At 42.7% G+C, this 27,249-nt stretch overlaps 1 protein-coding gene across 3 annotated transcripts in view; it reads left to right on the top strand.

Annotated features, from left to right (window-relative positions):
- The first annotated feature begins 669 nt into the window (after window positions 1-669).
- LOC126279063 (protein lethal(2)denticleless) overlaps window positions 670-27,249 on the top strand; it is a 64,898-nt gene continuing 38,318 nt past the window's right edge. The window contains exons 1-2 of one of the 3 annotated variants that reach the window (XM_049979499.1): window positions 670-834; window positions 1,165-1,346. In XM_049979499.1, coding sequence (XP_049835456.1) covers window positions 1,295-1,346 — 52 coding nt within the window. In that variant the 5' untranslated portion in view covers window positions 670-834; window positions 1,165-1,294. Of the gene's footprint in view, window positions 835-868; window positions 1,347-27,249 lie in introns of those variants that run through there. The other 2 variants (XM_049979501.1, XM_049979500.1) reach the window with 2 other exon arrangements.

Raw genomic sequence — 27,249 nt, 5'->3', positions numbered from 1 at the left:
TAATATTCATTACATCACATTAGGTTAACACTGCTGCCACCAAAATTTTTGATCACTTACGCATTGATATATAATGTCTCAGAGATAGTGAATTAAAAGTTTGGAAACAAACTGAAAAAAATTCTTTTTGACAACTCCTTCTATTCCATAAAAGAATTTATATTATTGTTATGTGTAGAATGTGGTGGGTAAGACTTACTAAGTCACAGCTGTATACTTTGGAATAATAAAACTTGTAGACGCTTGGCATGTAGCCATTGTTTCATATTAATTTGTTGTGTGTATGTGAAATGACTTGTTCCAGATCATTAGAATTTATCCTACAAAGGATCCATGGATGTTGAAACTAGCCGACCTTTTCTGATAAAAATGTTATTTCATGAAAATGTTTTCATCAACTTCAGTTCTTATTTATAAGCGATAACTCTATTCTGTTACTGTATAAGCTACACAATTTTTTCCTCAGATATCACTTTTCGAAAAACATTAAACGGAAAAGATATCCAAGTCACAATTTGGTTGTGATCCATATCGTTGTGGAACATCTGCAGCTTGAGATGAAAAAAAGAGCAAAATAATAAAATAAAGATTAAAAATATGCAATAGGATGAAAACACTTTTATAGCATGTTTGAGAGCGGCGAAAATAGGTTATCTTCTGATGTTAGCAGATGAAGACACAGTTCTCTCACCCTCCCTCACCCCCACCATTGTCGCCGTTAAAGCTCTTGCGGAGGAATCTTGACGGTGACTTGAAGGACCGCGCGTGTGATTGTTAACTTTTGAAATTAACTGTGGAATGTTTGGACGCTGCACGACGGCTAGCGTGGACTGGGTTAGTTCTAATGTATGCTGTTCTAAGCGCTCAGAAAGAACGCTTATGAATTCCCTCTTTTTTGGACTGGAGGATAATTCTAGGCTGGATCTTCAGCTTTATTTTCTATCATTACTTCGATATAATTGGAGCTGAAATATCGCTTTTTTAATTTTTTCTTAGGTGTTGATATCAGCAAAGATTCTTGCTATTTATAATATTTATGTTTCATGTAAACATAACGGTTTTATTGTCTGGCTGGTCTGATTTCATTTTATTTTACTCATGCTTCGTAGCACAAAAAACATGTATAATTTTGATCGAATACATTGTCATCTATGAAATTTTCAGAGTATAAGGTTGGTTGCATTTCTCGCGCGCAAGTTTCGCGCTCATATTGACGAAGTGTGTGGGTTGTTTGTAAACTGATGAATTAATAACGGCTGTAATTTGATATTGAGGTGAAATTTACAGCTAGAAGATGAGAAATGTGACTCAACCCTCACTGATTTGCCAGCGACAGACCGGTTTCAGTAAGTATAGTTTTTGAATCAATTTTACGAACTAACGTGTGATGTTGTGTGATTGTAAACAAAGAACTTGTCGAGAGCGTTTTAGGTATAGTAAATGTGTCGTGATGAATCTTCACTCTTGTCTAAATGCTGATGAATATTTGTTACCTCATATTAACAAGTAGTTGTCGATTTGTGTTTTCTTATCGCGACTTCCGTAGTAGTGGAGAATTATTTCAGTTACCTCGAAAAACTGGTTGTTATGATATAATATGAAGGGCTGTGTATTTGTGTATTTACATTCAGTGGTTTACATTCTTTAAAGATGGATGTATCCAACATAAACACTGTTTTTAGGCACGAATCTTCAGCCATTGCTTGTAACATGAGGAACTGTCTCTGTCTCCAGTACTAGAATTTTCTGTGAAGATGTTTTATTCATCGATTCCAGCACAATTAGTTGACATCTACTGATATATCGCTTGACTCATTTATTTATCTATTCATCCAGGAATTACCTCACTGTGATAATAGTGTTTGTCAACATGAAATGAAAATTAGAGCTCAAAATATACATGTACATAGAATGTTTGGGAGTGTTTTTATAACGATAGGGTAGGGCGTTGGTTGTGTCCTTACTGAAAGAACCATCAGGGAATTTGTCTCAAATGATGTAGGAGAACTGCAGAAAACCTAATTCTGGATGAGTGGACAGGGAAATTCCATCCTCCCGAGTATGAGCCCATTGTCTTAATAACTGCAGCTACTCCCTATTGTATTATGTTGTTTGATTTACACATAATTTGCATTATACAACTTATATAATGTAATTTTTGCACTGCATACCTGCACACATTAGGGACATCTGCTTGTGAAGTGTGGATCATGAACGTCCTGCTATACCCCTTGGACTCCCTTCAGTTGGTCCAGAAAACTGCCTTCAGGCCTTTAAACACTCAACTGTGCCTTGTACATATCTACATGTCCTCCTCCCATTACATTTGAAAAACTGAATCAGCATCCCCCTCATGATGGGTCAGTGACTGTGTTCAGGAGAATAACAAAACATCACTGTTGTGCACTGTAGATCTTGCCACATTATTTTCTTGAAGTTTTAAATTGTGATCGTGTATTGTAATGTGACGGGGTGTTGTAGTTGCCCCTTTTGCTATATATCACTTCTCTGAGCTTTCTAAATACTCTTTAATTGTGTGGTATGCCCTGATAGGAAGTGTTTTGAGTTTTCTGTTCGCTTATCAAAAGTATATGAGTGTCCAAACTGGTTCTTGTTGCATGGTTATTTGTAGAACTGTTAGTGAAGTAGCCTATGTAGTAATGTCCCTGATTTTCACAATAAATTGGCAGATATAACCTACTCCCTTTGTGAAGTTTGTTTCAGTAGTTTTTGATACAATGAGCCGGACTATTGCTTGTAGTTATTACTCTTACAGTTCTTTTCTTCAGTTTAAAATTTATGTCCATGTTTTGAGCCTTTGATCCCCACAAAAGAATCCCATAGCTAATAACTGGGTGTACTTAGGAATAGGATGTCGCCACAGATTGGCTGTTACAAACTGATGAAAGAGTCCTAAGAACATAACTTTCTGATGACATTCTTTGTGCCACTATTTTTGTGTGGATCATTCAGTGTTAACTGACAGTCAGTATTCATCTCTAAAAGCTTGGTGTTTCTGACATAAGATTTATCGTCTATGCTTAATATGACAGGATTGTTCTCCTTATTTATACTGAAGCATACACTGTTTGTTTTCATTATGTTCAGTGTTCATTTATTACATACTGCTGAATCATAAATATCCTTGAGCATTTTATTTGCTTTCTTGGGTCAACAGAAATGTCAGATTCCACCCGTCTGCTTTGACCTGTGACGTAATGATTTTGTGGTGTTTGACATCACTATGGCAAGGTGTTTTTAATTTGATTGTGGTTATGGATGTCATGTTGTTGTATTTGATGGTGCCTTCAGGTGGTGAATGTGGACATGCTGAGGTTAATGTTTGGTATTGGGTTCATTCAAGTTTTGGTTGTCATCGTGCTAAAATGGTTTTTGATTTCAGGTAGCTGGTGGGGAATGTGGATTGTGGAAGTGTTTTCAGTAAATTGCTAAGGTTTTTCTTGTTTACGTGTTTGGCGTTTTTCTTAGGTCTGATTAGTTTGTTGTTGTGGGGGAAAGAAGTGTAATTTTGGAACTTCCTGGCAGATTAAAACTGTGTGCCGGACCGAGACTCGAACATGGGACCTTTGCCTTTTGCAGGCAAGTGCTTTGCCAATTGAGCTACCCAATCATGACTCACAACCCGTGCCCACAGCTTCAATTCTGCCAGTACCTCGTCTACTGCCTCCTTGCCCACAAAAGGCATAGGTCCAGAGTTCGAATCTCGGTTCAGCACACAGTTTTAATCTGCCAGAAAGTTTCTTATCAGTGCAGAGTCTGCTGCAAAGTGAAAATATCATTCTGGAAACATCCTTCAGGCTGCGGCTAAGCAGTGTCTCCGCAATATCCTTTCTTTCAGGAGTGCTAGTTCTGCAGCTTTTGCGAAAGATCTTCTGTGAAGTTTGGAAGGTACATGAGGTACTGGCAGAATTGAAGCTGTGGGTACAGGTCGTGAGTCGTACTTGGGTAGCTCAGTGGGTTGAGAACTTGCCCTTGAAAGGCAAAGGTCCTGAGTTCGAGTCTCAGTCCGGCACACAGTTTTAATCTGCCAGGGAGTTTCATATCAGCGCACACTCTGCTGCAGAGTGACAATCTTATTCTTCAAGTGTAATTTTCTTAATTTCTTTTATGTTAGATATGGATTTGACAGTGAAGTTCATGAGTGAATCATCATGTTCTGAGATGGGTGGTGATATGATATCTCTCTCACAGTTTCTGCAGATGTTCGGTTTTATTGCTGAATATGTTAGATGTCATGTTTGTGGCAACAACAGCAGCTCGGGCCAGGGACGTGTATATATGGTGTTGTCGGTGCTTATGCATGCATGCGTGCGTGTGGTGGTCAACCTAGGGTGTATTGCCGGAGGCTTTTGTTGGTACATAATTTTTGTTTTGGTTATATCCTATACTAATTGTAATGTTTTTTTTTATTGTATATTTATGGCAGTTCGATTATGTTTTGGTTGATGTAATGAACATGGAATATTTACGTTTTTGAGTGGTTTGGGTCCTTGTTATAGGTGTTGGTCTTTTGTTATTGATAGCTGCAATTGAGGTGTGTTGCTTTTTGGTATCGGCAGCTGCAGTTGAGGTATATAGATCAAGGGAAGTGTCAGATTCCTGTGGTTTTGTTGGTGTCGCGGAATGCTGTGAATAAATGTTTCTGTATTATTTGTTTTGAGATGGTGTGGTGTTTCCTTATATTTAGCTTGTCCCTGCCTTAAACCCCCATTTTTTTGCCATGGTCTCATTAGTTTTATTCTATTTTTGGAGTGAGATGTTATTGTGTCATTTTAATGTTTGTTTGTGTTTGTTGGCGTGTGTATGTAGTGACATTATTGTCAGCATTTTGTGTGTGCTGGAAGCACCACATACTGTTGGCATCATGGGTCAAAGCAGATGGTTGGAAATGGACACTTCTGTAGTGCCGCTTTCTCTGGTGTTTTATCAGTGATTGTGAGGTTGCTGGCATTAACAAAGAGAACATTTTCTCCTGGTCTAAAAAATCATTGATAAATATTATGAATAGAATACACTACCCCAGGAAACTCCACATAACCTGTATGTAGTTGAGGCACAACTAGTGCATGCTGTAGGTATTCTTGAAAAGTATCAGCACCGAAGGACTTGTGGGTCGACAGAAGCGTCCGATGCCATGCATCGTCTTTGACCCGTAATGTAAGGGTGTTGTTGTGTGTGACGTCATGACGGAGCAGAGTTTGGTTTGTGTGTGTGTGGCGTGTTTGCAGATGTTGTGTTGTGGTTTGTTGTGCTCTCTGCTGGTATGTTCAGGGTTTTTGTTTGTGTGGTGTAATGTACTCAGTTTGCTTTTGCTCATTATCCAGAATTGGATTGAATTCGTTTCAGTGAGATAACAATTTTGTGTGAAGGTTAATTTAGTGTTGTTTGCTGTACATTGTGTGGTAATTTTAGTAAAATTAATCGGTTGTTGTTGTTGTTCAGGAATGGATATGACGCATAAAATTAACAGTGCGCATGTCAGGGGAAGTGTTTGATCCCAATGTGTGGCTGTGTATGTTGATATTGGTATCGGGAGATGTTTTTGAGCTATATAAGCCAAGGGAAGTGTTTGAGCCTAATTTATGGGATCGGGAGCTGCTGTTGAGCTATATAGGTCAAGGGAAGTGTCCGATTCCAGATGATATTGTGTTTAGTGGTATTTGGGGAGTTTGTGATGTCGATTTTTTTCGTCGTTTTGTATGGGGGTGGGTGTCTAAATTTGTTTATATTTCGTTTGCCCCCCACCCAAAAACACCCCATTTCCCGTGCTTGTCCCGTTAGTGTCATTGGACTTTTTGTGGAAATTGTGTGTGTTTGTTTTTCGAAGTATTTTCGTCCTCATAATGTGTACGTTCCGACTTTATATGCGCCATACTGGAATCGTGGTTTGTGGTCATTTCCGCCATATTTGTGACGTCATGGGTCAAAGCAGGCGGGCGGGATCGGACGCTTCCGTATTTCCGGACTCGTTTATTATATTTGTTAATGGAGCTTGTATGCTGTTTATAGGTGTCTTAAGAGGAGAGACTAGAAACTTGTCTCTGCCTGCTGACTTCTTGTTTTTTAATTGGTGTATTGCTTTCCTGAATCCAAGCTCTGTTGTAGGAAACAACATTATGCTTACTCTGTAAGTCTTTGTGGGTACTATATGTGTTTTAGAAAGATTTTGTTGCGACTTCTCTGCAGTAGCCTACCAGAGAAAAAGTTATTTATAACATTTGTCAGTTCATGAGGATTTAAGCCATGATTAGAGTGCATTTTCATTCAGAAGGGAAGTTCCTTGAAGGTTGTTTGATGATGTGTGGAAAGTGCAAAAATTCGAGGGTGCAGCAACAGATGAATAAGGGGCTGCAGAATGACCTTCAGTTTTTATTTTTATGTTATACTTTTGTCTGCCTTTTCTAGTTCGATGTATTCTGACCTCCTGAACTGCTTTGATTTTATTTTCTGCATTATATTCTGATTTTTTGCAGTAAGCAAGTTTCCTAGGGTAGTGTATTCTTGTATATCTTTTTTCTACCTGTGATAGTAACCTGGAGACTGTGGAGTAGTCTAATTTAACACTTTTGTAAAGAACTGAGAAATTTAAATACTTACAGTTATCCATCTCTCTTCCATAGCTGCTGTGTTGTAGTGGCGACTTTTGAAAATATCTCCTCAAAAATTAATAAACAACATTCTGAGTTTAGAGAACTTGTCATTTTTGTTGTTTTGTGTATATTTTTCATTCCAGGTTTGATTTGCCAATACCCTAGGAAAAGTTTGTACTTTACATTCTGAGAAGATTCTTTTTGCAGGCCTGCAGTTTTGTGGGGTTTTGAAAGCCTGTCTTTAACTTTATTATCTGATAACAATAATCAGAGACTTTAGTTATCAATATGTGTTCTCCTACATTATTTACAACAATCTGCCAATGCTGGGGTAACTTTTTGATTCCACAACTGTAGAAATCAGATGTTTCGAGGCGAAGAGCTTGTTAAGCTATGATTAGAGTGCATTTTCATTCAGAAGGGAAGTTCCTTGAAGGTTGTTTGATAGTGTGTGGAAAGTGCAAAAATTCGAGGGTGCAACATCAGATGAATAAGGGGCTGCAGAATGACTTCCCTACCGAACTCTTGTATAATGTTTTTTGTTAGTTTAGCTGATTGTGGGCGGGCATTATTATGAAGTAGCTTCACTTCACAGTCTTCCTTGTCATTGCTATTGGATTGCATTTGCAAAATGTCACAGTTCACTGTTGTTCATGAGCCAATTTCTGACAAGCAAGCGAAGATGCACATATGGCCACTGACAGATTTTTGTGATTTTGGCTTGGATCATAGACTTGATTTTTGAACCTTGCCCATTGCATGCAAATGTCGCACAATGGAGGAATGATCACAGTTCATCATATTTGCCAGCTCTGAAGTACACTAATGAGAATAATTGTCGATTAATGCATTTAATGATATTCATCAAACCCTGATGATCTTCCTGAACATGGAAAGTCCCTAATGTCAAACGTCTTCAAAAGGAGAAAACCATTTTCATGCTGTGCTTTGTCCAGTGGGGCTATCCTTCTATGTGACGCAAATGTTTCTGGCTGCGTCAGTTGTTGTCACCCTTCTGGTGAACTCAAACGGAAGAATATGTTGGAAATATTTAGATTCCTCCACTTGGTACTCACATGTTCATAGTGTCCACAGCTCCACTCATTATCTCCAAGTGATGAAATGGCAAAATGTAAACTGAAAAAAGAAAGAGAGAGAGAGAGAGAGAGAGAGAGAGAGAGAGAGAGAGAGAGAGAGAGAGAGAGAGAGAGAATGTATAAATAAACTCATAGCAACAAGAATACCAACTTGCAAAACAAAAAAGCTACATACTTATGCACCAACCTAATGTGTTAGTTTTGAAGGGTGGAACTGTTCCCAGGTCTTCAGTTGTTGTGAGGGTGAATATGTTGTCATGATTTATCCTGACAAAAGACCTAGTCCTCCCCATGATAACAGCTATGTGGCGATTTGTGTTCCCACACCTGCCTGCTATACTTTCACTAATCGACTCCACCGACCTCTTTTGTCGGTCCTGTTGAGGTGCAGTCTATGTCTAATGTAGCCCCATCTCCCAATAGTCCTCATGACACCAATGCTGGGGTCATCATTGTCGGTCATCAGCACAGGTCAGTCATGCTCACATTGCTGCTACCAGTTTGAGAAGCTATCTTACTCAGATCATCACCCATGTTGTACATTCTGTTCCTGTCTAAGCTGTTCCCTGCCCCATGCACTATCACTACTGATAACCCCTTGTTAAATCCTTATTCAAAACTCCTAAACCCTTAATCACCTGATTCTGCCCAGAACTTGGCTTTAAAAGTTGGTTACAAGATACTATTCCCCCAACCTCTCCTGTAGTTGAAGACTCAATAAATAAAACTGTAAGTGCCAAAATGATGAATTAGAGGAAATATTAGGTAATTAATAGTCATAATTGCACTATTAATGTATTCTATTTGAAAGTGAAGCGTAGTATGGATCCAGTTTCCTTGGAAATTACAAATGTTGTATTGTAATTGTATGAAAAACTTAATGAAAGTGGAGATGCAATGAAAAGCACCAACTGGCATAGCTCAGTACTCAACAAAAAGACAGCATAAGTTCATTATGTTTTTGTAAAACTGTGTGTAGTTATTATTTGTAAGGTACAACATAATTTCAATCAAATATTTCCTCTTTTCTGTCAGATATGGTTTGTAACATCCAGGGCAGGTAGTTGAATTTTCTTAATGTCTTGTACTCTTACACCTTTTCTCAAAGTAGGGACACCCACCTAGGCCTCGGTTTCATTTAAGCTTCTCCTGGTCTGAACTACCTAAGGCTTAGATTTGCCCAACCATAGCCACTGTACTTTGCATAATGTCTAAAACATCTATTTTCGGTTTTTTGTGTTATATTGTAGAAATTCACGTCATTCTGTGCATGCTCATATCAATTTGAACATTGAATCCAGTAGGAGTCAATAGTATCATTCAATAATATTGAAATCAATTGAGTCAATCTTCTAAAAAAAGGACCTCTTGTCATTGTGGAGAAATAACTTTTGCCCGACATGAGGCCCCCGCCTCTTCATGGTGGCTCGCCGCTCTTTGGTAAGTTTGTACTTGGCTACCATGGGGCTCTGGACTTTGCAGCACCTTTCCCCTTTCCATGCTGCATGTCTAACCTTCTGCTATTCTCTTTCCCCCTCCCTTGGGGAACATGTCTGGGGTATTTTTTGGAAATGTGTTCTGAAGTTTCAGTAACCTAACATCAGAACAGTCCTTCCACTTTTTTTCTTTCTTTCTTCCTTCATTCTCCATATCCTATCGTTCCTCTGCTTTGGCGTTTGAGTATCCTCTCCGTTTCCTTCTCCCTCCCTGTGCACTCCTGAAGGTTCACCCATGCATCTTTAAAGCGTAACAGGTGACTGGGTAATGCATAATTCTCAGCCCCGGCTCGACAGGTGGGGTTCACAAGTACCCCATCATACAGGCCACGCCTAAGGAGGGATGATTGCCTGAGTTGTTATCTTTCAAAATTGCCAATGGTCCCTCTGTCAGGAGTTCAGGAAGAGTGAACAGTCACTTGGAAGGAGTCTGCCATTGGAGACACTGGCAATCATGGGGGATTTTCTCACATAGAGCCAGTCACCATCTCAGTCTACGTCTTCTAAACATAAACGGAATGAGGCTAAAGATTCAAAGAATCTCCCATTCGCTGTGGTATTGTATTGGAGAAGGTCATTCCTTTGCTACAGTTAATCCGTTTATTATTCAGGAAGGTTTTGATGCAATTGCAGGCCCTCTGAAATGCTGCTCTTGATTATGTAATGGCACTTTGCTTTTGGATACCAATTGTGATTTTCAGGCCCAACAACTGCTTCTAGCTTCATTCATCCACGGCTCTCCAACTCGCATTGAGACCCACTGAATACTAAATTCTTCATGTGGCATTATTTACACTAGGCTGCTCGATGGTCTGACTGAGGGAGAAATCTAAGCTCACCTCTCTGATCAGGGCATCACTGCAGTCCACAAAGTAAAGAAAAAGGTTGATGCATTATTGGTGTCTCAAAACACTCTTTCCCTCATGTTTAATAGAGGAGTGCTTCCATAAACGATCAAAGCAGGCTATGAATCCATCACAGTCCAACTGAACATTCCAACCCTGATGTGCTTCTACCAGTGTCACCTTGACAACCACTCTTGAATGTCTTGTTGAAATGTGCCAAATATGCTACTTGTGGTAGGGATGCTCATGAGGACGATTGCCCATCTCCTTCTTCCTGACGTATTAATTGCGGTGGTGACAGTGCAGCCTCATCCCTAGAATATTCTGTGTATCTTGATGAGCAGTCCCTCCAGGAGATCCGGGTGAAGGGAAAATACCTTACCTTGTTGCTCGTAAGTTATTGGCTGGTTGAAAGTCTTGCGTTTTACCATCTGGTATTTACAGAACCACTTGTGCTATGCCTCAGTCCATGAAGGACACGGCCGCACAGACTTGTGACCTCAAATTCAGTACTGTTATAAAGTTGCCCAGTCTTCTTCTCCTCCAGCTGTGCAACAAACCACCAAATCTTCACCTCTGATGATGAAATCTCCTGCTACACAACCGGCAGGCTGAAAAGGACAGTGAGAATATGCTCGCAAAGACTTCTTACGTCCCTGCAGCTAACAAACATTTGAGGCTTCATCTGCCAATCACAAAGATTCCAAGAAATCAAGCAAAGACAAATGATCTTCTCCTTCACGGACTTGGAGAGCCTCTTCAATGATCTCGCTGTGTTATACCCTCACCTGGCTGACCTACATTTTGCCGGTGTACACCATTAAAAGTTTTTCATCTGTAGAATCCACAGGCTGACCCAGAGATACTGCTATCGTCTTTGCAGATCTCATGCAACAGGATCCTCCAGCCCATGTGCCCTGTAGCAGTGATTCTTTTAAGGCTCACACACGGCAACTGCTGAGGTGAAACCCTTTCATTTTTTCCCTTCTTCCCTTTCCCTGTTGTGACTCCAATGGAACATCTGCAGCATTAGATTCAACAAGGAGGAATTACATATATGGTATTGCAGTGCCTGTGTTACTCTGATTATGATGAAAAGTTCCTTTGGACGTGCATGCTTGACCAAAGGAACAGGCACTTTTGTGACTATAGCCATTATAAAATACATTAAATGAATCATCATCTGTAGAATGAAATGACGACAATGAAAATCTGTGCCGGACCTATGCTCGAACCCGGATTTCCTGTTTATCGCGAGCAGCCTTACCATTTGGCTATCCATGCATGACTCACAGCCAGACCCAAACTTCCCTATGTCGTCAACCACATGTTTACATGTAGGATAAGCGGGAAATCCAGGTTCGAGTCCCGTTCCGGCACAGATTTTCATTCCTCCAGAGGCCTTGCCATTCATTGGTGTGTTTGTGCTTGGCTACCATGGAGCCCCAACCTTTGCAGCATCTTTTCCCTTCTGTGCTGCATTTCAATCCTCTAGTTGTTCTTTTTCCCATCTCTTGGGGAACATGTCTGGGCCGTTTTTGGAAATTTGTTCTACATTTTTGGTAATCGGTATGAGAATACTCTTCACTGGTTTTTGTTTATTTTTCTTTCTTCATTCACCTTCTCCTGTCCTTCCTTCACTTCGGATTTGAGGTTCCTTTTTCTTCTTCCTTCCTGTGTGCTCCTGAAGGCTGGCCCATGCATCTGATGCGTAAAAGGTGACTGGGTAAAGCGTAATTCCCAGTCCCAGGTCGACAGGTGGGGTTTGCATGTACCCCTGGTACAGGCCAGGCCCAGGGAGGGGTGATTGCCTGAGCTGCTACTTTCCCAAATTGCCGATTGGTTTCTCTGTTAGGTGTTCAGGGAGTGTGACCTGGGGTGTGAACAATCACCTATGGCGGGTGAGGCCCCCTCTGAGCGACCCCCCACCTGCCCCCCCTCTCCCTCCTAGTTGGAAAGAGCACACCATCGGAGACACTGGCAGTCATGGGGATTTTCTTGCAATGAGCCAATCAACATCTTCTCAGTCACCGTCTACGAAACACAAACGGAAAGAAGCTCCCGATTCAAAGACCCTCCCAGATGCATCGTGGTTCCTTGTGGTTTCATGTACTGAAGATTGTCAGATTTTTGCAACTGTAAATCAATTTCTTATCCAGAAAGGTATTGATGCAATTGATGGCCCTGTGAAATCCTGCTTTTGTTTATGCAGTGGCACATTGCTTTTGGAAATTACTTCTGATTCTCGAGCACAACAACTGATTGCCGCATCCCTTCTCTATGTCTACTCTGTTTGTGTCGAGGCCCATAGGACTCTGAATTCTTCCTGTGGTGTTATGTGTGCTAGGCTGCTCGATGGTCTGACCAAGGCAGAAATAAACATATCTCGCTGATGAAGGTGTCATTGCAATCCATTGGGTGATGAAAAAGGTAGATGTCTCCTTAGTGCTCACACACACACACACACACACACACACACACACACACACACACACACACACACACACTTTTTTTTTCACTTTTGATAGAGTGGTGCTTCAATCCAAGGCCAAAGCAGGCATTGAAGTTATCACAGCCTGACCAAATGTGCCGAACCCATTGCGTTGCTACCTGTGTCATTGGTTCAGCCACACTCGAATGTTTTGTTGAAACATGGCTAGTTGTGTTACTTGCAGTAGGGATGCTCACGAGGACGATTGCCTGCGTCCTTCTCCCACATGCATTAATTGCAGTGGCAATCATGGTGCCTCATTCCTAGGATATTCTGTGTATCTCAATGAGCAGGACATCCAGGGGACACCGGTGAAGGGAAAGTACCTTATCCTGTCGTTCGGAAGTTGTTGCCTAGTCGAAAGCATTGGGTTATACCATCTGACACTTAACAATACTGTTCCCTGAATGTAATGTTCATGGCCTTTGATTGAACAAATAGGATTAACAGCGGCTCTTAGAACCTCAGCAGACACTTGCTCTCTGCCTGCAGTAAACAAAATTGTGTCCTCACGGCTGTTTTTAGCTCTTGCATTTCTTCCTGGTCCATTTTGCCCCCCCCCACCCCCCACCCCCTCCTCCTGAGGATGGCATTCCATCTCATGGGAAAGTTGTGCTGCTCAAACGGGATGACGTTCATAGTCAACCCATCTCCCAAACTACCCGTCTTCAAGCTGTTGCAAGTCGCTTGTTACTTCCTCACTTCACCTTTTCCCTTTGTATTGTGTACATATCTCCATCATTCGGTCACTAGGACAGACTTCCTAGGAGCACCCTAGTTCCTTTCAGACTCCACGCACACACCTGTTTCCATTTGGACCTATCCTTATGCACTGCCTAGCCCGCCCATTGTCTTGAGTGGTCTGTTCTCTCTAACACAAACTTGAGCGACCATTTCCCATGTCTATCAATTTGCTGACTCCTACCCCACTTACATGCAAACTCCCAAATGGCGGCATACTAAAGCCGATTCGAGACTTTACTCCTCCCTGATGACCAGGGAGAATATCTTACAAATATTACCCCTACCACTGCAGAATGTTCCATTCCACGCACTTCCTCTTTACCATGCTGTGGCCCAGTCCCTTGGCGGTGCAATTCACGTGCAGAGATGTGCTTTCCACCTTCTCAACCATAATTGTATGATGGCAAACTGCATTCATTATAAACAGTTGCGTGCAGAGTGTTGTTGCATTCTTCAGGCTAGCAAAAAAGCTAGCTGAATTTAATTCACTAGTCCTTTAATAGTTACACACTCTCGTCCGTCGTGTGGGCCAACTTCTGACAGCTCTCTGGTACCAAGGTCTATTCCCCAATTTCTGTCCTGACAGTGGAGTCACAGTGGACCTTCTTGTTATCTCCAACACCTTGGGCTGATATTTTGCAGAGATTTCGAGCTACTCCCACTATCACACTGCCTTCCTCCTTTGGAAATGAATGGAGGAGGCTAGGGTGATACTCTTCTATTCTAAGAATTGTGAGTGTTACTATGCCATCTTTACTATGAGGGAACTAGATCATGCTCTCAGTTCAGCCTGATCCTTTGCCCTGGTGCCAGACGATGTTCACATTCAGATGTTGCAGCACCTTTCTCTTGCAAGCAAGCACTTTCTGCTTCATATTTACAACTGCATCTGGGCAGAGGGCACTTTTCTCCGACGTGGCATGAAGCCACTGTAATACCCATACCTAAGTTCAGTAAGGACAAACATCTTCCTTCCATGTTGTTTATAGGGCAGGCAACCACAGCTAAAATTCAACATTTTTTTCAAAGAAAATTCCGCACTGGCTGTATGAATGATTTTTATTAAATCTGCGACCGGTTTCACACCACATATCGGTGCATCCTCGGCCAGTATACGCTATTTATAACATAGTAACGTTGGCTGAGGGCAATGTTCAACATTACTAAGCTATAAATAGTGTATATTGCCTAAGGATGTACCGATAAGTGGTGCGAAACTGCTCGCAGATTTAATAAAATTCATTCATACAGCCAGTGCGAAATCTTCCTTCCAGTTACCACCCCATTTCTCTCACCAGCTGTATTTGCAACATGATGGAATGTGATTCCTGCCCAGCTGGTATGGTGACTCAAGCCATGCAATTTACTAACCAGTGCACAGTGTGGATTTCGAGCACTCCATTCTGCAGTTGACCATCTCCTCACTTTGTCCACCCATGTCATGAGTGGTTTTCTACGGAAATCCCAGACTGGCCATGTTTTCAATTTGGAGAAAGCAAGTCCGCCATTTCCTGATGGAATGCCCTTTTTAAACTTATGTTCTTTTGTGTGTTTTCCGTCTAAGCTATTGGTGCCGTCTGAGTTATTAACTTTTTGGGCAAATGATGCGCGGGCTGTTGACTGCATTTACATTTTATCCATTGTAGCAATATGGTGAAGGACATTTAAGTTTAGTTCAGGACCTCTGTTTTTCTGTTGCATATTTTATAGACATTTTTCCATGTCACTGTTTTTAGCTTTCTTCTCTTCTGTCGATTGGGATTAATGTGTAGTTATTTTCTAACTCCTCTCTTTATCTTCATGTCCTATAGTTTTGACAAGGATGCGTATGATGCTAGTTGTATTTGTGCTCTAAAACTAAACAAAAACAGATTTTCATTATCATCATTCCATTCACAATTGTGAATTCATGTAATGTATTTAATAATGGCTGTCGTTGCCGCACATGCATACATGTCCAAAAGAAGTTTCCATCGTAATCAGGATAGCACAGGCGCACTGCAATATTTAATTTTTTTCTCTGCCAATATACCCCCCCCCCCCCCCATGGACCATGGACCTTGTCATTGATGGGGAGGCTTGCGTGCCTCAGCGATACAGATAGCCGTACCGTAGGTACAACCACAATGAAGGGGTATCTGTTGAGAGGCCAGACAAACATGTGGTTCCTGAAGAGGGGCAGCAGCCTTTTCAGTAATTGCAAGGACAACAGTCTGGATGATTAACTGATCTGGCCTTGTAACAATAACCAAAACGGCCTTGCTGTCATGGTACTGCGAATGGCTGAAAGCAAGGGGAAACTACGGCCGTAATTTGTCCCGAGGGCATGCAGCTTTACTGTATGATTAAATGATGATGGCGTCCTCTTGGGTAAAATATTCCGGAGGTAAAATAGTCCCCCATTCGGATCTCCGGGCGGGGACTACTCAAGAGGATGCCGTTATCAGGAGAAAGAAAACTGGCGTTCTACAGATCGGAGTGTGGAATGTCAGATCCCTTAATCGGGCAGGTAGGTTAGAAAATTTAAAAAGGGAAATGGATAGGTTAAAGTTAGATATAGTGGGAATTAGTGAAGTTCGGTGGCAGGAGGAACAAGACTTCTGGTCAGGTGACTATAGGGTTATAAACACAAAATCAAATAGGGTAATGCAGGAGTAGGTTTAATAATGAATAGGAAAATAGGAATGTGGGTAAGCTACTACAAACAGCATAGTGAACGCATTATTGTGGCCAAGATAGATACGAAGCCCACACCTACTACAGTAGTACAAGTTTATATGCCAACTAGCTCTACAGATGACGAAGAAATTGAAGAAATGTATGATGAAATAAAAGAAATTATTCAGGTAGTGAAGGAAGACAAAAATTTAATAGTCATGGGTGACTGGAATTCAAGTGTAGGAAAAGGGAGAGAAGGAAACGTATTAGGTGAATATGGATTGGGGCTAAGAAATGAAAGAGGAAGCCGCCTGGTAGAATTTTGCACTGAGCACAACTTAATCATAGCTAACACTTGATTTCAGAATCATGAAAGGAGGTTGTATACATGGAAGAACCCTGGAGATACTAAAAGGTATCAGATAGATTATATAATGGTAAGGCAGAGATTTAGGAACCAGGTTTTAAATTGTAAGACATTTCCAGGGGCAGATGTGGACTCTGACCACAATCTATTGGTTATGAACTGTAGATTAAAACTGAAGAAACTGCAAAAAGGTCGGAATTTAAGGAGATGGGACCTGGATAAACTGAAAGAACCAGAGGTTGTACAGAGTTTCAGGGAAAGCATAAGGGAGCAATTGACAGGAATGGGGGAAAGAAATACAGTAGAAGAAGAATGGGTAGCTTTGAGGGATGAAGTAGTGAAGGCAGCAGAGGATCAAGTAGGTAAAAAGACAAGGGCTAGTAGAAATCCTTGGGTAACAGAAGAAATATTGAATTTAATTAATGAAAGGAGAAAATATAAAAATGCAGTAAATGAAGCAGGCAAAAAGGAATACAAACGTCTCAAAAATGAGATCGACAGGAAGTGCAAAATGGCTAAGCAGGGATGGCTAGAGGACAAATGTAAGGATGTAGAGGCTTATCTCGCTAGGGGTAAGATAGATACTGCCTACAGGAAAATTAAAGAGACCTTTGGAGATAAAAGAACCACTTGTATGAATATCAAGAGCTCAGATGGAAACCCAGTTCTAAGCAAAGAAGGGAAAGCAGAAAGGTGGATGGAGTATATAGAGGGTCTATACAAGGGCGATGTACTTGAGGACAATATTATGGAAATGGAAGAGGATGTAGATGAAGATGAAGTGGGAGATACGATACTGCGTGAAGAGTATGACAGAGCACTGAAAGGCCTGAGTCGAATCAAGGCCCTGGGAGTAGACAACATTCCATTAGAACTACTGACGGCCTTGGGAGAGCCAGTCCTGACAAAACTGTACCATCTGGCGAGCAAGATGTATGAAACAGGCGAAATACCCTCAGACTTCAAGAAGAATATAATAATTCCAATCCCAAATAAAGCAGGTGTTGACAGATGTGAAAATTACCGAACAGTCAGTATAATAAGCCACAGCTGCAAAATACTAACACGAATTCTTTACAGACGAATGGAAAAACTAGTAGTAGCCGACCTCGGGGAAGATCAGTTTGGATTCCTTAGAAATACTGGAACACGTGAGGCAATACTGACCTTAAGACTTATCTTAGAAGAAAGATTAAGGAAAGGCAAACCTACGTTTCTAGCATTTGTAGACTTAGAGAAAGCTTTTGACAATGTTGACTGGAATACTCTCTTTCAAATTCTAAAGGGGGCAGGGGTAAAATACAGGGAGCGAAAGGCTATTTACAATTTGTACAGGAACCAGATGGCAGTTATAAGAGTCGAGGGAGCTGAAAGGGAAGCAGTGGTTGGGAAGGGAGTAAGACTAGGTTGCAGCCTCTCCCCGATGTTATTCAATCTGTATATTGAGCAAGCAGTAAAGGAAACAAAAGAAAAATTCGGAGTAGGTATTAAAATCCATGGAGAAGAAATAAAAACTATGAGGTTCGCCGATGACATTGTAATTCTGTCATAGACAGCAAAGGACATGGAAGAGCAGTTGAACGGAATGGACAGTGTCTTGAAAGGAGGATATAAGATGAACATCAACAAAAGCAAACCAAGGATAATGGAATATAGTCAAATTAAGTCTGGTGATGCTGAGGGAATTAGATTAGAAAATTGAGACATTAAGGTAGTAAAGGAGTTTTGCTATTTGGGGAGCAAAATAACTGATGATGGTCGAAGTAGAGAGGATATAAAATGTAGACTGGCAATGGCAAGGAAAGCATTTCTGAAGAATAGAAATTTGTTAACATCGAGTTTAGATTTAAGTGTCAGGAAGTCTTTTCTGAAAGTATTTGTATGGAGTGTAGCCATGTATGGAAGTGAAACATGGATGATAAATAGTTTGGACAAGAAGAGAATAGAAGCTTTCGAAATGTGGTGCTACAGAAGAATGCTGAAGATTAAATGGGTAGATCACATAACTAATGAGGAAGTATTGAATAGGATTGGGGAGAAGAGAAGTTTGTGGCACAATTTGACTATAAGAAGGGATCGGTTGGTAGGACATGTTCTGAGGCATAAAGGGATCACCAATTTAGTATTGGAGGGCAGCGTCTAGGGTAAAAATCGTAGAGGGAGACCAAGAGATGAATACACTAAGCAGATTCAGAAGGATGTAGGTTGCAGCAGGTACTGGGAGATGAAGAAGCTTGCACAGGATAGAGTAGCATGGAGAGCTGCATCAAACCAGTCTCAGGACTGAAGACAACAACAACAACAACAACAACAACTGCCAGTACCGGACAAGCAGCTGTGGACTACAGCTTATGACTTGTAAGGGAATGTTCATAATGGATTTACAAGTACGAGTTGCAGACGCGTGGTTGACTACATGTAAATTTTTATCTGTCCATGAGTTGTGCACGAATAGCCAAATGGTAAGGCTACCGCTCGTGATAAGTGGGAAATCCAGTTTAGAGCGTCGCCCCGGCACAGATTTTCATTGTTGTCATTCCATTCTACAGATGACGGCTGTCATTCGCAAGTGTGAATTCATTTAATGTATAGGAGGAATTGTGGGTGCTCTTAGCTTCACAGCATCCACTTGTTTTCTGCCTCCTGCAAACAAAGTTGCATCCTAATGACTGCTTTGATCTTTCACAGTTCTTTCTGCTCTGCATTGACCTTCTCCTCCAAGGGCGGCATTCCATCTCGTGCGGAAGTCATGCTGCTCATCCAGGATGATGTTTATAGTTAAACCATCTCACTGAACATCGCTGCAAGCTGTTACAGTGTGCATTTTTCTTTCTCACTTCACCTTTTCTGCTTGTAATGTCTACATCCCTCCATCATTCAGTGTTACCAGGCAGACTTCCTCCAGCTTATTGTTCAACTCCCTTCCCCTTTTTGCTGTCCGGTGACTTTAATGCACACCATCTTCCTTGGGGCCCTTCGAGAACCTGTCTGAGAGGTTGGCTGACCTTCCCAATCAACTCAACCTCGTCTGCCTTAACACTGAAGCACCCACGTTCCTTTCAGACTCCTCACACACCTATTCCCATTTTTATCTCTGTTTCTGCACTGCTCAGCTTGCCCGACATCTTGAGTGGCCCGCTGTCTCTAACGTGTGCGCGACAATTTCCTGTGTGCTGTCTATTTGTGGACTCCAACCTGACCTACTTGTAAACTCAATTGGCAGCTTTCTAAGGCTGACTGGAAGCTTTACTGCTTCCTGGCGACCTTTGATGAACATATTCCCCCCAATTGTGCCAAGCAGGTAGAATGCCTTACAGACGCTACCCTTATTGCTGCATAATGTTCCATTCCTTGCACTTCACCTTTGCCGCACTATGTCCCGCTCCCTTGGTGCGACACAATTCGTAAGCGTTGTCCTCTTTGCTGTTGCTATAAACCCTATTACACCCTGTCTCCTGCTGTGGCTCTCTAGTTCCCTTTTCATTGACGACTTTGCAATCATTGACTGACTTGTCTCCGTGTTGGCATCTTCAGCGATGTCTCAATCATCTTTACTCGTGGAGCAACTACAATGGCTTGTGCTTTCCCATTGACGAAACCATTTGTATGAATTTCTGGTGGTGTAATGGGTTTCTTTCGCTGTATTTATATCTTGAGCCTTTGCTCTTCTGTTCACTGAAACTACGAATTTCCTGGGGCTCTTGCTTGATAGAAGACTTTCCTGGTCCTCCCACATGCCTTACATGGCCACCTGCTGCACCCAGTCCCTCAGTGTCCTGTGTGTTCTAAGTGGTACTTCCTGGGGAGCAGATCAGACCATCCTCCTGTGTTTGTACCGCTCCCTTGTCCTTTCAAAACTAGACTATGGGTGTTTTATTTATGCATCTTCATGTCCATCCTTCTTATGCCATCTAAATACAATCCACCATTGTGGAATCCTTTTGGCCACTGGTACCTTTTGCACTAGTTTAGTTGAAAGTTTCTATCCTTTGACTGCCAGTATGGGATGTGTCCCTCTTCCCTGTCACCTCCAGGAATTTGCTTTCAGCTATTGCTCCAGTGGCTTAACTTTGCATTACCTGCCACTTCCCCAATGCTTGTGAAGTCTTCACCTTCTTGGATTCATGCAGTGGCCTCTGTTCACCTTGGATTCTATTTGCTTCCTAAGGAAGTTACTCCAGGTTTGAAATATTGCTGTAAGTTCCTCGATCTTCACACTGAACGTAATGTAGCGATAGTACCTTTGTGTACACTGATGTCTCTTGAACTGATCGTTGTCAGGTGTGCCTTCATCATTGGCACCAACGATTTTCGGTATCTGCTTCTGGAACACTGCTCAGTATTTACAGCAGAGCTTTTTGCCCTGTATCAGGTCATGCAGTACATCCAGCAACACAGGCTTTTCAATTGTGTCACCTACTCCGATTCTCACAGTGCCCTTTGGAGCCTCTTTGTGGTGTACACAGTCCATCCCTTAGTGGTGGTGTCATTTCGGCACTACCACTGCTCTCACCTTCATGAGAACAAGCTCCCCAGAATGAAACCTCTCCCAGTGGCTTGGTTGAACTCCTCTCAGCCCTCTCACCACGAGCAGATCATTTTAGCCAGATTGCATAATGGGCTGTCTTGGTTTAGCCACTGCCATTTGTTAAGTGGTGATACTAACCACTTACATTCTAATTTATGTTTGCCGCCTGAGTTATTGGCTCCATTAGCGAATGACATGCAGGCTGTCGATTGCGTTTTACTTTTTATCCATCATAGCAATTGGCGAATGGACCTTTCTCCAAGAGGAAGTCCTGGTTCTTAGCTCTATTTCCGTCTGTCGATTGGGCTTACCATTTAGTCACGTTTGTATTAGTGTTCTAAGGTTCAAACATAGGCGTATGGTCATTTTGTTTTTGCAGCTCCTGAACCAGAACAAAACAAAAGAGGCCCCCCTCCACCCCTCCTTCTCCCCCCCCCCCTCTCTCTCCCCCCCCCCCCCTCCCCAACCCAAATATTGCAGGTGCATAATCAATGTCTCACAAATAGTATCTCCTGAATTTTATAGGCAATTTAAGGAGCTCAGAGTAGCTTTGCATAAAAGAGGAATGTTTGTTTATTACAATAATGCAAAACTCGTCCCTTTTTATGAATCCTTCAGGTGTTACCATTTTGCAGTGGCACTCCTAAAATACCACTTGACAGCTGATGTTACTGTAGCAACTAAAACCTACACGTACATCACATGTTAACTCTGCTGTTCCTGCTAAAAAAGAAAAATGTGTAGTTGCAATGAATACAAATGACTTGCTAAATGCCTCTAAGAATAGTAATGTTTTCAAAGAACCTCAGATAACCAAATATATCAGCTTCGAATTGAATGTAAGCAACAAAGGTAGCATACATTGCAAAATGCACATAGATGGAAATGAATTTGTGCACCACATCTTTCCCAAATAAACTGGATGTGTGAGGGTTTTTCTGGTGCCTTAATTTCAGCGGGTATTATCTTTTTAAAAACTTCAGGACCTACTGCAAAGAGGAATAAAAAGACTTTGTGTCCTAAATTAGAACTAAAACCTGAACCACAACCTCTGGTCAATGACAGGATTCTGAGGAAGAATCTGACAATCTAGATATTCCAGAGCCAAAGAAGAAGAGGCAAAAGCGCTGTTTGTGAATGATCTTGAACCCTCTGAGACACAAGTATGTTAAAAGGAGAACATCAAATCCTTTGGCCACTATAACTTATGGGATTTTAGTAATCTATTTTTGGGGGTTTTGTGAATTCAAAATTTTAAGTGGTTTTTGGTCCATTAATGGCTTCATAATAAAAATTTGGTCAAGAAGATAACACAGAATTTAAAAAGCCAGTATTTTACCAAAAAGAAAGCTATGCTGGGTACACTAATTTTTTTCAGTTTGGGGTCTATTACCAGAATGAATTTTTCTCTCTACAGTGCAGTGTGCACTGACATGAGACTTAATGGTAGGTTAAAACTGTGTGCCAGATGGAGACTCGAACTTGGGCCCCTTGTCTTTCACAGGCAAGTGCTCTACTGACTGAGCTACCCAAGCACGACTCACAACACATCTTCACAGCTTTATTTCCACCAGCACCTCATCTCCTACCATCCAAACTTCACAGAAGTTGTCCTGTAAAACTAGCAGTTTGGAATGAAGGAGGTAAGGTACTGGCAAAAATAAAACTGTGAGGATGGGCCGTGAGACATGTTTGAGTAGCTCAATCGGTAGAGCACTTGCCCATGAAATGTAAAGGTCCTGAATTCAAGTCTCAACCAAGAGTTTCAGTTTGCCAGAACGTTTTTGAGACCAACTTATTTGGTTCTCATCTTTTTTACACTATAATGTGCTATATACTGATCAGTCAGAATATAGCCACCTACCTAATAGCCAGTATACCCACCTTGGGCATGGATAATAATGGCAATCTGTAATGGTACGGAAGCCATGAGGCTTTGGTAGGTCACTGGAGGGAGTTGGCATCACATCTGCACACACCTAATTTCTATAAATTCCAGGAGGGGGCAATGAGTTTCTGAAGCCATGTTCAATGACATCGTAGACATGTTCAATAGGCTTCAGATCTGCCAAATTGGGGGCCAGCCCATCAGTTGGATCTCACCACTGTGTTCCTTGAACTGCTCCATCACACTTATGGCCATGTGACATGGTCCATTATGTTGTGGGAAAGTGCCACTGTCATTGAGAAACATGATAGTCGTGAAGGGGTACACATGGACTGCAACCAGTCTCTTTGGCTATCATGGTGACTTACACAAGCTCCGCTGGACCCATGGATGCCCATGTGAATATTCCCCAGAGCAAAATGGAGCTGCCGCTGGCTTCTCTCTACCCCGCAGTACAGGTATCAAGGAGTTGTTCCCCTATAAGACGAAGAATTCGTACTCTCCTATCGCCATGATGAATAAGGTATCGGGATTCATCAGACCATGCAGTGCTCTGCCTCTGCATCAGTGTCCAGTGCCAATATGACCCCGTGTCTATTGCAGTCGTAGTTGCTGATGTCATGGTGTTAACATTGGCGCATGTATGGATCGTTAGCTTTGGAAGCCCATGGTTAGGGGTGTTTGGTGCACTGTGTGTTCAGATACTTATGTACTCTGCCCAGCATTAAAGTCTGATGTTATTTCCACCACAATTTGCGACCTGTCCCGCTTTATGAGTCTGCCCTGCCTTCAACGGCTGGACATGGTTTAACCTTGGTTTCACCACATATTGAAAACACTTGCCACAGCACTCCTCAACATCCGACAAGTCGTACAGTTTGCGAAATGCTCATACTGAGCCTCCAGGCCCTTACAGTGTGGCCTCAGTCAAACTCAAATCACGTACCTTCGCCACTCTACACACGAATAGTTACTCGGTCATTGATTTATCATTTTGCAACCCAGGACTTCTCCCATCTATCCACTGGAGAGCACATGACAACCTCTGTGGTAGTGACCACTTCCCCATCTTCCTGTCACTGCCCCAGCGTCAGGCACATGGATGCTTTCCCAGATGGGCTTTGAACAAGGCGGACTGGGGAACTTTCACCTCTGCTGTCACCGCTGATCTCTCCCACATGGTAACATCGATGTGATGGTTGAGCAGGTGACAAGCACAATTGTTTCTGCAGCAGAAAACGCAATCCCTCACTCTTTAGGATGCCAGAGGCGCAAGGCAGTCCCTTGGTGGTGACCAGAAGTCACTGAAGCAATTAAGGAGCATCGGTGAGCTTTAAAGCGGCACCCTTCCCTGGAGTACCTCATAGCCTTTAAACGGCTCCCTGCCTTTGTTTGCTACCGTATCAAACAATGGAAGGAGGAGTGTTGGGAGAGATATGGTTCCACCATTGGGTGCCACTCGTCACCTTCCCTAGTCGGGGCAAAGATAAAACATCTTTTTAGGTAACAGCTGTCCGTGGTGTTACCATAAATGGCGAGCTATGTACCGATACAAACGCAATTGCCGAGCACTTTTCTGGGCACTTTGCTCGAGCCTCTCCGTTGGAGAATTACCCCCCCAGCCTTTCGCATACTCAAACGGCGGCTGGCAGGGAATGTCCTCTCATTCACTACATGCTGCAGTGAATGCTATAATGCCCCATTTACAGAGTGGGAGCTCCTCAGTGCCCTTGCACATTGTCCCGACACAGCTCCTGGGCCTGATCGTATCCACAGCCAGATGATTAAACATCTCTCATCTGACTACAAGTGACATCTTCTCATCATCTTCAACTGGATCTGGTGTGATGGCGTCTTTCCATCACAGTGGCGGGAGAGCTCCATCATTCCGATGCTCAAACCCGGTAAAAACCCACTTGATGTGGATAGCTATCGGCCCATCAGCCTCACCAACGTTGTTCGTAAGCTGCTGGAACGTATGGTATATCTGCGCTTGGGTTGGGTCCTGGAGTCACGTGGCTTGCTGGCTCCATGCCAGGGTCGCTCTACTACTGATCATCTTGTGTCCATCGAGTATGCCATCCGAGCAGCCTTTTCCAGACGGCAACACCTAATTGCCATCTTTTTTCACTTACGTAAAGCATATGACACGACTTGGCAACATCATATCCTTGCCACATTGTATGAATGGGGTCTCCGGGGACCACTCCCAAATTTTATCCAAAACTTCCTGTTGCTCCATACTTTCATTGTCCAAGTTGGTGACTCCCATAGTTCCATTCATATCCTGGAGAATGGAGTCCTGCAGAGCTCTGTGTTGAGTGTTCCTCAATTTTTAGTGACCAGTAATGGTCTAGCAGCATCCGTCAGGCCCTTCGTCTCACCTTCTCTGTATGCAGACGACTTCTGCATTTCATACTGCTGCTCCAGTACTGTTGTTGCTGAGCGGCACCTCCACAAGGCACAGTCATGGGCTCTAGCTCACGACTTCCAGTTTTCAGCCACAAAGTTGTGTTTCATGCACTTCTGTCGGCATCATACCGTTCATCCGGAACCCACACTTCACCTTAATGACGATCCATTCACTGTAGTGAGGCATATCAATTCCTATGCCTGGTTTTTGATGCTCGATTGACTTGGCTCCCTTATCTTCATCAGCTTAAGCAGAAGTGCTGGCAGCACTTCAATGCCCTCCATTGCTTGAGCAACACCAATTGGGGTACAGATCACTGTACACTGCTGCCCTTGTCCAATCCTATTGACTATGGGAGTGTGGTTTATGGTTTGATAGCGCCCTCAGCATTGCATTTACTCAACCCTGTGCACCACTGTGAGATTCGATTAGCGACAGGAGCTTTTAGGACGAGTCCAGTGACCAAACTACTGGTGGAGGCTGGTGTCCCTCCACTGCAGATCAGACATACGCAGTTGCTCGCCAGTTACGCTGCACACATTCATATTTCCCCTGAGCATGCGAATTACCATCTCCTTTTCCTGCCCGCGGCAGTCCATCTCTCGCAGTGGCTGCCCAGATTTCAGCTAACAATTGCAGTTCGTGTGCTGTCCCTTCTCCGAACTGGGGTCTTTCCCTTTACTGCCTCTACTTACCATCTGTTCATGTACGCCTTCACGGTGTGCGCTTCGGCCGCAGCTTCGTCTGGACCTTTTGCATGGCCTTAAGGACTCCGTTAACCCTGCCGCTCTCTACTGTCACTTCCTCTCAATTCTTGACGTGTTCCGGGTCTCTGAAGTGGTTTACACCGACAGCTCAATGGGTGATGGGTCACGTAGGCTTCGTATATATTCATGGAGGACATATTGAGCAACACTCCTTGACAATTGACTGCAATGTTTTCACTGCAGAGTTGGCGGCCATATCTTGTACTCTTGAGTACATCCAGTCATGCCCTGACGAGTCATTTCTCCTGACTCATTGAGCAGCCTACAAGCTATCTACCAATGCTACCCTCGCCACCCTCTGGTAGTACCCATTCAGGAGTCCATCTATGCCCTGGTACAGTCCCACCGTTCCGTGGTGTTTGTGTGAATGCCAGGACACGTCCGAATCCCCGACAACGAACTTGCCGACAGGGTGGCCAAACAGGCGACACGGAAACTGCTTCTGGAGGTAGGCATCTCTGAAGCTGACCTGCATTCTGTCTTACACCGCAGGGTTTTCTGGCTTTGGGAGCCTGAATGGCATAACAGCATGCACAACAAACTGTGTGTCATTAAGGAGACTGTGAATGTGTGGAAGTCTTCCATGCAGGCCTCTCACAGGGAATCAGTTGTCCTCTGCCGGCTCCACATTGGCCACACATGGCTAATGCACGATTACCTACTCTGTCGCGAGGACCCACCTCAGTGTCGGTGTGGCTCCCAAATGACAGTTGTCCACCTCTTGCTGGACTGCCCACTTTTAGCCACTCTGTGGCAGATTTTTAACTTTCCCGGCACCCTGCCTTCGGTGTTTGGCGACAATGCCTCCAGAGCAGCTTTAGTTTTACGTTTTATTTGTAATATTGGGTTTTATAGTTCTATGTAGGTTTTAGCGCATGTCCTTTGTCCCTCTGTATCCTCCACCCTAGTGCTTTTAGGGTGGAGGTTTTAATGTGTTGCAGAGTGGCTGGCTTTCCCTTTTTATTCTCGTGATTGGCCAGCCACTGTAATCTGCTTTCATGTTTTACTCTCTTCTGTTTCTAGCGTCTGTCTGTATTTTCTTGTCTTCTTTTGTTCCTTTTAGTGTTTGTTGCCTTCCCTTCGTTCTTTCCGTTTTGTGTTATACATTTCATCCGTTTTATTCTCACACTTGAGACATTGTTATATTATGAACAAGGGACTGATGACCTCGTAGTTTGGGTCCTTCTCCCGCCTTTAAACTAACCAACCAACCATATGTCTGACTAACAGTCATTCGTTGCCAGGTGACACTGCTATTGCCTGGACTGGTTTATGTCGGTAGTAAGGCGGTGGTCATAATGTTCTTGCTGATCAGTGTAGGTCTGAAGGCATACACTGCTTAAT

This window comes from Schistocerca gregaria, chromosome 6, assembly GCF_023897955.1.
Source record: "Schistocerca gregaria isolate iqSchGreg1 chromosome 6, iqSchGreg1.2, whole genome shotgun sequence".
NCBI classification, from domain to species: domain Eukaryota; kingdom Metazoa; phylum Arthropoda; class Insecta; order Orthoptera; family Acrididae; genus Schistocerca; species Schistocerca gregaria.
Note: the sequence above shows the minus strand (reverse complement) of the source record. Positions and strands in the feature narration are given on the sequence as shown.